The sequence below is a fragment of the Rhamphochromis sp. 'chilingali' genome, assembly GCF_963969265.1.
Source record: "Rhamphochromis sp. 'chilingali' genome assembly, chromosome: 3".
In the NCBI taxonomy this organism is placed as follows: domain Eukaryota; kingdom Metazoa; phylum Chordata; class Actinopteri; order Cichliformes; family Cichlidae; genus Rhamphochromis; species Rhamphochromis sp. 'chilingali'.
Genome location: NC_137931.1, coordinates 34,785,375 through 34,798,389, shown reverse-complemented (window position 1 = coordinate 34,798,389; position 13,015 = coordinate 34,785,375). Strand labels below are relative to the sequence as shown.

The following is a 13,015-nucleotide window of genomic DNA, read 5'->3' as shown; positions in this document are numbered from 1 at the left end:
ACATATACATATCATATGCACAGGTGGGTGTATAACCAGCATGTAAGACTCATATATTCAATTTAAAAACAGCTGCTGCTGTAACGAACATTTTGGGAATCATAGTTACATCTTTCACCCTTCTTCCAAACAAATCTGCCAAAGTCGGGCAAAACTGTTCAGCTTGAACAACAATAATGAAAAAAGAAGGAGGTAAGATTGGGGAAGGAGGAGAGCGTGACACAAAGGCTGTGATGACAGAGGCATCTAATCCAGGCAATGCCATTCTTATCAGGGTCCAGTGGATTAGAGTGAGCCTTCTAACCAGAGAATCCTTCCCAGCCAGACACTCTCCACAGCCCAAGGGCCTGGATCAATAGGCCTGCATTGATCTCTCCTCCTGTGGCTGGATTCACTTTTATTAGGACTGCCTTGGTCTCTCTCACTTAGACACACATATGCAGCCCTTCAACTTCTCCATGCAGCCGCCATGAAAAATCCCAAATAGGATTGGGTGTGTGTGTGTGTAAATGGGAGCTTAGATTGTTTTGTTTTCACTAAGTAGCCAGCTCCAGAAACACTACAGTATCAAGTTGACTCAGCTGTATGATGGTGTTTAGGTTGCCTCCGCAGCCACGGCACTTTGATCAGTATTGCAGAGTAGCTATTCATATGGGAGCTTGACATCCCTGGTTTGTGGCCTTCTGTTGTAGCAACGCCGGCCCAAGTCGCCACCTCTAACCTCGCTGACACTCTTTCTTTTCTCTCTTCCAGATGACTCGCCCCATCCAGGTGAAACCAGCTGACAGCGAGAGCCGTGGAGGTAGTTGTCTTCTTTTCTTCATCATTTATTCACATCCTTTCTTTTCATCTGCCTTATCTAGGCTAATTCTCTTCATTTCTTCCCCTCTGATCTCATCTGTTCCACTGCTCCAAATGCAATAATAATAACACTCTTCTTTTGTCCTATCCCACTTCCCTTTCCTTCTTGTTGTTGCACTTCTATTCAGTATGGGAGCAATTTCAACAAAACGTAACCAAATTATGTGAGAGTAGATTTAAAAGACTGGGTGACATCAAACAGGAAGTTTGATGTAATCTTGACTTGACTACATGTCACTAGGTTTGCAGCAATTTGTAATTTTTTGTTGTTTTTTACTGATAATAATTCAAATACTGGATTTATGGATTAATCTCTCATGCGTATGCTTTTTTTGATTAAAGAATGTTTCACTGATGTGGTGAGCTCTGCCCATCTCTCTTTCCCTGTTTCCTGTTGTGAACACATTATTATTACACTGTAATTTAGATAGTTATTAGAATCAGTACTGGAACCGTAGCCATTGCAAAGAGCCTGTTAAAACCCACACTGCTTGATCTTGTGCATTTGAATCACAAGACTAAATAGTATAGACAGGAAAAATGGAGCAGAAGCTTGTTCAGCTTGCCAAACAATCAATAAATGTGCAGGGATCATGCCAAGATCCTCATTATTTGGCCTTAATTCTGTCCTCTTTGATCTCTCCCATATTTGGAGGCTTTTATGTACTCACTGTCTCTCTGCATATATGTTAATGGGATGCAGAGGCATCCTTCAAGTCAGTGGCAGAAACAACAAAACCTCACTGTTATTATTTGGTGTGCATCTCATCTCGTGTCACCACGTAACAAAGCAAGTTCCTTTTTGTTATTTAAAGGAGGGATGCTGTTCAGTATTTGTCATCCTGGTGCAAAGAGAGAGGTTTGGATGGTTAAAACAGAGGCAGAGAAAATGCAAAAATGATGCCAAATGTGTGCAGCTGCTGTGCAGCACTTCTGAGGCTTTACCTAAAAACCCCTGCCTGTTTTGGGTGAATTAGGATTGCTGGCCACTTGGCTGCCTGTCACATGCACAATCTTCAAAGGACAGCATAACCCCTTGAGATGAATGGAGGAAAGGCCAATAAAGATCACTGTCAGTCCCCCATGCTTTCATTCGTTCGTTCTTTCTTTCTGTCTTTCTTTCATTCTTTCTTTCATTCTTTCTTTCTTTCTATGCCATCCTCCCTCTTTCTCTAAAACATTTACAGGAGTGGTGAGACAAGCACAAGGGTCTTGTGCTGTCAAGATTGATGTCCCCTATAGCTCCATTGATTTTGCCATTGTGGTGCTGTGTGTCCACATTAACAATGACACTCAGCTGTCTCTTTACTTGGTTGTGAGTAGCTGGGTTTAGAGCTCCCAGGGCACTTTGGTCAGTATGGGGTCTTCTTAGTGGCTGGCCGTGGGGACCCCGCTGAGGAACAAATGAGTGCTGGAACAGACCTGAGAGTCGCACATCATCTTAAATGAACAGGTCAGAGTGCCACCACAGGGGCAATCAAACACAAGCGTGACTTTAACAGGTTAAGACAGAAGTGAAAGCAGGGAGACGTAGTTTGTGGGGAGGGGAACGATCTGACTGTCATTTTAAAATCTGCTCTTCTTCTTCTAGTCTGCTGTCCTGAATTCTTTCCTTTGTAATTATTGGCAAAGATCATTTATGTTAGCTAATAGCCTGTGTTGTGCCCTACTTTCACAAGCTTTAGCATCTTATTCGCTGTAATTCTGATTTTCTCAGTAATCATTGCTAAATTTAACTACCTTCAATATTATTATTATTTGTTTTTTGTGCTTATCTGCCTGCCTTCACCGTCCAGATCAGTAACTTCTAGAGTATAAATCAACCCAGTGTACTGCAGAGCGGATGCAAAAATATTAATTAGGCTCTTAGTGCAGTGGAGGGAGGGACACGAGGGACAGACTCAGCGTGGCCTGCTCTCTCAGGGGCCACGCCGCTAGTCCGATAGGGGGCATATATTCCTCAGTGCACACAGTCACACTAAAACACACAGTCATCCTAATTAGTCCCTTAATCTCATTATGAGGAGGACAGTTCAGATCACCTGCACTAGGTTTCCATCCATGAGGGAAAGACCTGTTACTGTGGTTTTATGCCTGCTGGACCTCCGCTTCAGTGGGAGCAACTCTCTGCTGTTATTAAGCCCAGACAGGCCCAGGCGAGCACAGCGCACTATCCCTGATTATTATTGCAGTAAAAACTGAAATGACCTCACACAGGAATAAGGTAGAACATATTCTCCTAATTCCACTCAATATTTGATGACTCTTGGATACCTGAGCAAAACTGAGCATTGCCTTTTTTACCTTTTTATGGAGCGTTCACTTTTGTTTGATATTTACAGCAAATTTATGAGAATTGGAGAAGACTCGGCCAATAGGTAGCTTGACAGAATCCATATCAGGAAACTGCACTGCACTATAGAACTAAAGGAAATATATATGGTAGAGTAAATCCATCCAAACACTGTCAGCCCCTGCTGCCGCCTAACAAAGACACACTGTGAAATGAATATTAATGGCCAATCACCTACCTAATCTAGCAGAACAGCAGCCGTTACACATTGAGCCACCAGCGCTGTGAACGTCTCCGTCACCGATGACGCAGATCGTTCTGGGATGTTTCTGTTGGGGAGACGTTTAAAGAGGCACAGCAAGGAGGCAGCAGGGACCTGTCTCTCTCATTTTCTCCTCGCAGGTCTCTGATATGAAATAGATTGATTTTCCATCACACATGGCACTGATGACTGGCACTGTCTGCTGCTGATATTTCATTTTTGAAAGGCTGTTCAGTCCCTCCTTAGAGAGTTTGGCATTCTTAGGCAAGATAAATCAGCTTTAACCACTTTGATTTCATCCTAAACCTTTTACCAGCAGCTCGTCTTTTAGCGTTCCATCATTACCGCCTGCCCCTTAGTGTTTCCTTCCTTTGTAGACTGTCATTTCATTTGATTTTGTTTTTTGTATCAGGCTTTTTTTAAAGATCCATTCTGCTCACGGGCTAAATGATATTTCTGTGCAAGTGCTGCATTTTTGTATTCCTCTGTGGCTCTTTGTATTTTCCAGCTTAACCTACTGTTAAAGTTTTAAGCTTAAATATTGTCCAGAAAGCAGAAAGAGGAGCAGGCGAGCTGTCAGCTGGGGCTCTGTTGGTGTTGCAGCAGGCCTGCCTGGCACAGCTAGAGCTACAGCCCACTGAGGAGGCCTGGATTAGAAACAGGCTCTGGCATTTTCAAGGCAGGCCTGCCGCCCACACGCACACCCACACAGAGAGGACAAACAGGCGAATTCATACATACCCATGCAGCTCTAACGCACATACACACTTTCTCTCTCACGCGAGCACGCACTCAGTGGGAAGTCGGATTTGGATGATAATAGGAACACATACGCACACAAAGAGACATGCCCACTATAGGTTACATATTTACTCATACGGTGTGCACATATGCTGAGTGGCACGGGTCTGTTTTCCTTTCATGAGCTGTGTTTTATATTGTGGGCCCAGCAGCAGCATTGCATTTCGTTTTTATGTTTACTCAAACTGAAGGACAATGAAAAGGTTTGCTGCAGGTCACTGAGATGTGACGGAACAAGAAGAGAGAGGAGGATAGAACCAGAACAAGAGGAAATAAGTAAAATGGAAAGTGAAGATAAGGGAGTGCGGAGAAAGATTAGAAATCTAGATTGAGACTGCAGGGTACATGCAACTTTGCTGTTCTGTGCTCAGGTTTTTTTTATGTGGTATAAAAGACAACACAGTGGTCTGTGCTCTTCTTCTTCTCCCTTTTTACTAGAGAGACAAGTTCTCTGTGTCAGAGGAGCTTAGTAATGAACCAACAGGAAGGCCTCTAAGCTCTACTGATCCCCTTTAGAAAAGCGAGGAGGAATGAAGGAGAAAGAGGTAGTTAGAGCAAGAGCAATCGGTTGGAAAAAAAAAAAAGAAACAGCAAAAATAGAGAGGTGGACAATAGGAATTTGTTCTGAGATATAGAAAGTGGGAGAGACACACAAACACATACGCACGCACACAGACCGAGTGCAAAATAGAGAAAAGTATGGCTAAACCAGTGAGATGGAGGGAGGAACGATAGGGGCAAAGCGAAAAAGCTGAACAGTATATCTTCTCCCTTTGGAGAGACGAAAACTATAGATTACTGGTCACAATGTGCTTGGCTGGGCATAAATGGAGAGATCTTGAAATACTAGGGAGTATGTTCAGAGGTTGTGGGGATCAGGGTGAGCTAATCCAATAGTAAAGCCAGCTCTGGGTCACACATTCAGAGCTCAAACTCCTTGTCCAAATCCCCTCTGGTGCTCTTACACAAACAATACTGATACACAGGCCTTTGCTCACCAAGAGTTCAGTCAGCTAACTCCACCGAGTCTGCCTGGGATGCTCAGGTCACTCTGCCCGTAAGCTCTTACATTTACCCTCACATCAGCACGAACTGGGCTGTTTTGAAGGGGAGGGGTGGGGTGAATTGGGTTTACGAATGACAGACAAGGAGAGAGAAGGCAGGAGAGCAACAGAGAGAGAGAGAGAGATGATGAAATAATTTCTATAGGGATGTGCTTTGCTCCTGTGGGTCAGATTGTGCTGAGGCTGTAGGAGTTATGCAGAGTCAGTGGAAGGAGTAGCACAACAATTCACTAATACACTGGGTAGGTGGAGATCAATTAGCCTTATCTTACAAACTACTAATGATAATACCAATGCAAAACTTGCTGACAAGGCAAAGAACAACAAGAGCTCAGAGTGATGATGTAATGAATTTAGCCAGTTGAAAGATACAGTATTTCTGCAAACACACTAGCTTGTGCTCTTTTTTTTTACCGAGGCAAACACACTATAGTGGCAGCTTCTGTGATACTCGGTCAGCATACGCAGAAGCAGCATCAGCTTACAGACAGTGGACAAAATACCAGGAAGACTTTTGCAGTATAACACATCGCAAACTTAAAAAAAAGAGAACGTGAACACTGAAACACCTTAGTAGTTTTTACTACAGTGTTTTTTTGATTGTACAAGTGTTTCATGCTTCAGGTATTTCGTCTACACTTTGTACTTGCCCATAAATATTCATGCATACATAAATTCAGCTAAACACACATTCATCCTTGCGCTCCTTAAAAAAGTAAAATAAATAAAAAAATCCCCTCCTTTTCGTCCTTTGCTCGTTGCATTGGTCTTGTAGCGTGGGCGGATCAGCAAAGGTTACTGTTGAACACAGAAAGGAAAGGTCAGAAATCATGTTTAGTTTTCCTGGGGCCGGGAGGTAATTCCAGCCAGCAGATTGCGTTCAGACGAGCAGGCAGGCCGGTGGTGGAGATGCTCATGAAGAAGGAAGCGAGGCGGGGATGGGGACAAGGTTATCCAGTCAGCCACTGCCTCTCAGCCCCTTCGCTGTCACCCTTAATAACACCCTCTCCCTTATCACTGCAACAATCACCTTGAGAAACAAACTTGTCTTCTTTGAGAGAGGGATGAGGAGAGGGAAGAGACGGCCCTCGTATGCATCTGGTATGCCATTCTCATTACAGCAACTCCACCTCTTTGGGGACAGACAGACCCCAGGTCAATTTAGTACTCAATTCTCTACACTTTGTATTTCATTCTCCCTTTTTTCTCTCTCTTTGACGCCCCTCCTTCTTCTGTGTTCTTTTCCCTCAGTGCCCTTTGAAAACACTGGAACTCTAGATAATATACAACAGTTCAGGGTCAATATTTATTTAAAGTATAATACATACCATAATCATTTGTGTCACTGTCACTAAAAAAGAAAAAAATGATTATCTTTAGCAATACTTAACTTTAAATTATTCCGAAAAATTTCATCTGGACACAACATCATTTTGCACGATTTCTTGCAAGACTTATGCGCAAATTTGATTCGTTCTCATTGCAATATACTCTAAATGTGGACTTTGATAAATTAAGTCTTTGTGGAAGCTCATGCATGCTTACACACTAGCTTAACAAGGCTTGCAAGGCAAACACTTTCAGTGACACAAACTCAAATAAGAAAACTGACTTTTTTAGGGTTTGCCTCATTTAGACCTCATCATCTCACTTCCTTTCACCTAAGAACATTCTGCATTAACCTGTTTATCATTACATTACATTTTTAATAGGTATGACCAAACATATTCCCTATTAGGAGATCTCTATGAACACCTGACGTGAGATCTTCTGGTTGTATAGTGATAATAGCAATGCCAAGCCCGTACCTGCGGCTGATAAACTGATGTGTCGATTTGTGTGAGCATAAGTGTGTGCCTGCTCTCCGCGGACTTGCTGCTCTGTGATTGCAGTGGAGCTGGAGGAGGCCAGGCAAAGGCTCTGATTGGACGGCAGAGTCTTTGCAACCTTTGCCAAATCACTGCAATCACCCGTTTGCTTCTTCTCTCGGCTTTAATGACACCACTTCATAAGGAATCGGGCTCATCAAGTAACCCACACACACTCTCGCTCACACAGTCACCTACACGTACACATATACACAGTGAGGTCAGACTTGGCAGATCAGGCGGGGGCGCGGGAGGGAGAGGAACAGGGAGAGGAGGTCCACTAGCAGATGGGAGGAGATTAAAGCAGACCGGAGACGAATGCATGCAGGGAAATTTGTTCACATTTGCGCACGTAACACTAATACATCACGGATGCAGGTTTTGCTGTCCGGTTTGTTTTGAGTTAAATTGAGTTAGTTACGATGTGGACTGAAGTAAACAAGTCGGTACACAACCCAACAGCGGACGAGCGATTGCTTTTAGCAGCAGATTTTTGGGGTAGCGCTCTTAGATGTTTTGATATTTTTCTCCCCGACAGTGGAGTAAGATTTGCTCTCCTTTCTTTGCAGGCTGGCCTCTTCCCAGCCCTGAATTCGGTGCCCTAATTTTGTGAGACCTTTGCTCCCATGCACTCCATGTGGAAAGAAAATGTCCTGTTTGTTCACCGAGAGAGGAAAAAGCCTATTAGGAGCTTTGCGGTAAAGAAAAACCGACAGAAGGGAAACAACAATTGTGTATGAGCAACCGAAATTGGCCCATTTAAATCCACACAAACCGCAAGTGTACAAATAAATAGTTGGACACAAATCATATTTTACATTACATTTCTTAAGCGTCTAAATTAACCTGTTTACATTCATGAAGTGTTTACACATTTGCATTATTTTCAAATGTGCTTTGTATGTAGGACATATTTATTTTTTATTTTAGGTTATTATACATTGACAGTAACCTGTTCAAAAAAAAATAGGAGTGACAAAGAAAATGGGAGCGCATAAGAGAAAAATGCCAAGGCAAAAAAAGAAAAAAAGTGATGACAAAGAAAGAGACAGGAAACAAGAAAACAAGAGCATTTTCTACCTCAGGATATGAACACAAATAAAATGCCTTTTCAGTCAGTATTAAAGAGAAGTCAAAATATATGCAGTCCTGTCACTCTAATTGTACATCAGTACAATTTCACTCTGAGAGCGTTAGACGAGCACTTTTGCGTGGGGAAATTGAATGTAACAATATGCCACTTCCAGATGAATAAAAATGTCAGCTCGTGTATTTTAATATTTGTTTTTAAATCTAAAATCAAAGTTTTACACATTATGCTTGATGTGTGAAAACAAGATTAGATTTTGGAGGATGTTTAGACTCTGCAAAGTATAAACCAGACGCAGGTTCATAAAGTTAGCAAAACATGAAACAAAGTTACTGAGAAAACCAAATTAGATCTTCATTACAATACCTGTAACTCCGCTAGCTTTCCACGTCTGTCCCTCCAGTCGCTCGTTCCCTCTATCTCTTCATCTCAGTATTTTAACTCCATTAGCCTCTCGTAGCACCCTCTGTCTCTCTCACTGTCAGTCACTTCACTTAAATCACTGCGCCATGGTACCACTAGACTGGAAAGGACACTTGCTCCAACCAAATGATTCAGGCACGGATACGGGCGCAGTGGATTAAAGCGCGATTAGGTCAAAAAATACAGTTTTTAGTGGAATATTAAATTAGCATAAAATTCATTACTGTTTTGTTATGCCTATATTGTCTGTGACTTCAGCTCTGGGAGCTATTAAAGCAGCGACATCAGACAAGGACACAGGACATAAGGACAAGGAGGAATAGCATTGGATAACATTCTTGTGATGCACCATTAGTGAATGCCAACATTGGTTCAGTGGGCACCGTAAAGAGGCTTTTAAATTAGGCCCAGCCACATCTCACCTGCCTTTCCCGTTTCACCTGCTGAAATGACAAATAGTGAGCATGCACGCACTGTGACACACAGTCGTGTGATTACCCACCCGCCCACTCTCTATTCACCCTCTTCCCACCCATGTGCCAGTCAAACAAGTGCAGAGCTAATGGAGAGAGAAGCAGTGATTCTGGGGCTGTAAAACTGCTGCAGCTGAAAAGATGATTGGGGTAACCTTTGGTTTGATACGCCGAGGAAGAAGGTGTTTTAACATTATTCATAAGTATTCATGTGTGTATTCGACACCGCTGCCTTAAGTGTACACGTGGTTATGCTCAAACTGCCATGGCCTGACCGTGGCAGCTCATCATGTAAGATTTGTTTTTTTCTCCTTTATTTCTTCAAAATAAATAAATAAATGAGATAAAAACACACAAAAAACAAAACCCTTACTATATTTCTCTTCTCTCACTTGATCCCTTAGATCTTGCACTGATATTTGTACAAGGTTTATACTATCCCCCAAAGTGTGCTTTGTTTTCCTTTTCTTCCCTTTAGCCTTCTTCTTCCACACTCTTTTGACTTCTCCCCTGGCCCCAGCTCAATGATGAGTCTATCAGGCGAACTGGCATTGTCAGGGATGACTGGCGAATGGGACTCCATATAAAAAAGTTCTTGAACATAGCCCCAGAGACTTTGGTTCATCCTGTGGCCAAATCCAAATCCAGGCCATCCTGATTGCCTTTTTGCAATAAACGTGAAGAACGTCCCTTTCTAAAGGCTGCACTAGTGAACGCTGTGAGCAGAGAGAGTAACAAGCTTTCATATGACTGCTCTACCTTTGGCTGCTAAAGCTCTGACCTGACACCAATTTTAGGGAATGTGAACTTCAAAGAACGCTTTGATGGTGGAGAGGGTTATTGGGCGAGATCTGACGGTCAAACTGTCTTTTCATTCTAGATTAGCTTCTGAGTTGGGCTAATGACAGAAGCAAAGCAGTGTTGTGATAAGGAAGAGATCCCATCTGGAAATGATGTTACCGGTTGTCGAATGACAACAGCTGATAGAGGTCCACAGATCTGTTTCCTTCTCCTTTTTTGTTCATGACTATATTGCAAACTCTATCCTCCTGTGCTCCGCATCCCCTGCAGCAATAAACTTGTCAGAAAAACAAAACAAAAATATGACAAAAACTTGCTTGAAATACAAATAAATCCATTCGTCACCTATTGATTTTCTTACCATTAGGGAGAGGAATGGCTCGACTGTTGTTGATGTGGAAGATATTGTGGGTCAATACTGTAGTGCTCTTAAAAGCCATGGGAGATTTTCAGGAAATTCAGCAGGGGCTAAGAAAGGAGGCCAGCCTCCAACTCTGATATTAAGAAAATGTGTGGACTAGTTCAGCGACATCTGTCTGGCATTAATGTTATCAGGGAATCGGGAAGCAGTGCAGGCACAATGTGCTTTAGGGAAAGGTACGGCTCTGGACAGCTGCCTGCATGGACTGCTGGCACACATCAGCCTAATATGCTGGATTGGAAACATGGATTGATTCCTGAATGTTAAAGTGAAACCTTGAAGCACTACTTTGACTGTTGGAGCAAGAGATGTTTTGCAAGGCTATTTGGCATCCTAATCTGAAAGGGTCTCTTAATATATGACAGCTCTGTTTAGCAAGACCAGCCTGACAGCGAGGGGAGCAGGGGATGGCATGGTGAACATGTTAAATCCAGGTATGAGACAGGAAGATGGCATCTTTTGGTTCCATGGTGGGTGTAGTTATGGCTAATACAGTAATTATATCAACAGCTGCCTCCTTTCTCAGGTCAAGAAGGAGTGGAGGTTGAGGTGCTCAGGGATGCCAAAGTCCCAGTCTCACTGACTGTCAGCCCCTTCGGCCTTACTCCTTTCTACAACCCACCTTCCTCCATCCCTCCTGCCTTATTTTAGGAATCTATTCTTGGCCTGCCAGCGTGTACAATCTGAATTATTTATATGGAGAAATGGGATCCCTGCATGACAGTGGAAACAGGATTTTATTTGTGCCATCTAATTAAAATATAAACAAAGTGAGCCTGCCTTTAAATAAAAATTAAAAAAAACAATATTTGCCATAGTGTTTATACCTAATAAAACATATATTGTTCGTAGCATGATTTACTCGTTAAAGTGGCCACTTTTGCAGTATTTTAATACGATTCATTCATATATTCATACATGGTTATATTTACTGTGAGGAAATTGCATGCAAACTCTCCTGTTAATAGGCAAATACAGCAACAGACATGCTTGCACACGACAGAAAAAGTGCGAAACCCAGCTGGGAAATGCTTGTTGTTCAATCCTTTGTGGCTTTTTAGGTTTGTGAAGCGTGCTACGTGTCACATGTGTTGGGTCTACGCATTTCTGTTTTTGGCTGTGCGTCTTTGTTGCTTGACTCGTGCACATTTGCAGCACATGTTTTCAAACTGATGAAGATGTTTCCTTAATATGCTTTTGTTTTTTTTGTTTTTTTCTCATGTTGCCTTAAGTGGCGGTGGGTTGAGCTCTCTTCACCGCCGTGCAAATTGCCCTTTTCCATTCTTATCACACGAGCCCACAAACAGAACATGAAAAGCTGAAAGCAGTCAACAGAGAGCTCAGTATGAAACGAATGTGACCTACAACTGCAGAGAAGTAATGTACAGCGGCAGAGACACAGAAAACAAAGGCTTCTGTCAGAATCCTCTGCTATCTCGCTAGCGTGCCTGCAAAATATGTTTCCCCGCTTCTGTGTGGATGTCAAGCTGCTCTGCCTTCTATCTGGATGATATTAATGAAAGGTGAAACAGGGAATAATCAGAGATCACAATATTTTTTACCCTTGATACAGATGCCTATTCTTACGCTGCTGGCAGGAGAGATCTCCTCAACGTTCAGCTCAGCTCTGATCTGACATTAGGATTCAATGCAACATTTCTCTCTTCGGCTCACTCGTCTTGCTTTTCCTGCCGTTCCCTCTTCTCCTTACACTCCCTCCACCTACCTCTGTCCACTCAGCCTGACTGCAGCTAAAGGGTAAAAAAGGCTCAGGGGAAGTGCACTTCCTCCACCGCGAGGTCCCGGGCCGACCATGTGACACGGACCTCCCGGCATCTAGCTTTTGCTGTTCTTCTCCTCTTCATGCTTTTTTTTCTCTAGACAACGTGTCTCTTTATCTTTATCCACCTTAGTGACCTCATCCAGAGAGACTGATAAAATTAACCTCTGATGAGCAAATAGCTTCTCCATCAAACAAGGGTCAGTTCAAAAGCTCAGCCTTGTTGTAGAATAACACAGTTGACAAAGCAAAGTATAAATAGGGTGTTTTTCTATACATAAAAATCACCGGAGGACATTTGTAGTCGCGCAGTGAAAGATGTATGAAGACTCAACAATAAAGAATCACAGATAAATACCAGTGATTCATCCCTGTTTGTTCTGAATTTATGTATATGGACTGACTTTTTAAGGACAGCTAAAGAAGGCAAAAAATTAAGCTACTGAAATATCTTCATATAACCTAAAATCAAACGTAAAAATAAAATGTGAAGATGTAGAATTAATTCAGTAAATAGCAAATACTCAGAAATTTGTTTATATCCAATTGCGTATCAAAAAATTGTAAAGTTACCAGAAATATTCAGGCTTGTACTCTGTTCATGTTGGTTCGTGTTGGTTCTGTTGGTGCTCTCATACATGTGTTTGTCTGGCTTGTTTTATCCAAATAATTGTGAATGGATGGCTCAGCTGAACAGGTCAGGTTGCAGTGTGTAGACAGCAGAAGGTATTCCTTGGAATATGTCGGCCTTAGGGCTTGCACTCTATGTGTCATCCTGTTTGTGTGTGTGTGTCTAGCTGTGTGAGGCTCAGTGGCACCTTTCAGAGTGGGGTGAGACCATGTGGTCTGCACTGACTGCTTTGGAGGGAGACAGGAGG

The 13,015-nt window shown here is 42.6% G+C and overlaps 1 protein-coding gene across 8 annotated transcripts in view; it reads left to right on the top strand.

Moving 5' to 3' along the window:
• celf5a (cugbp, Elav-like family member 5a) overlaps positions 1-13,015 on the top strand; it is a 189,935-nt gene that overhangs the window by 106,825 nt on the left and 70,095 nt on the right. For all 8 annotated transcript variants that reach the window (XM_080878992.1, XM_080878997.1, XM_080878995.1 and 5 more), the window contains exon 3: positions 754-802. In XM_080878992.1, the coding sequence (XP_080735118.1) occupies positions 754-802 (49 nt within the window). The remainder of the gene's footprint in view (positions 1-753; positions 803-13,015) is intronic.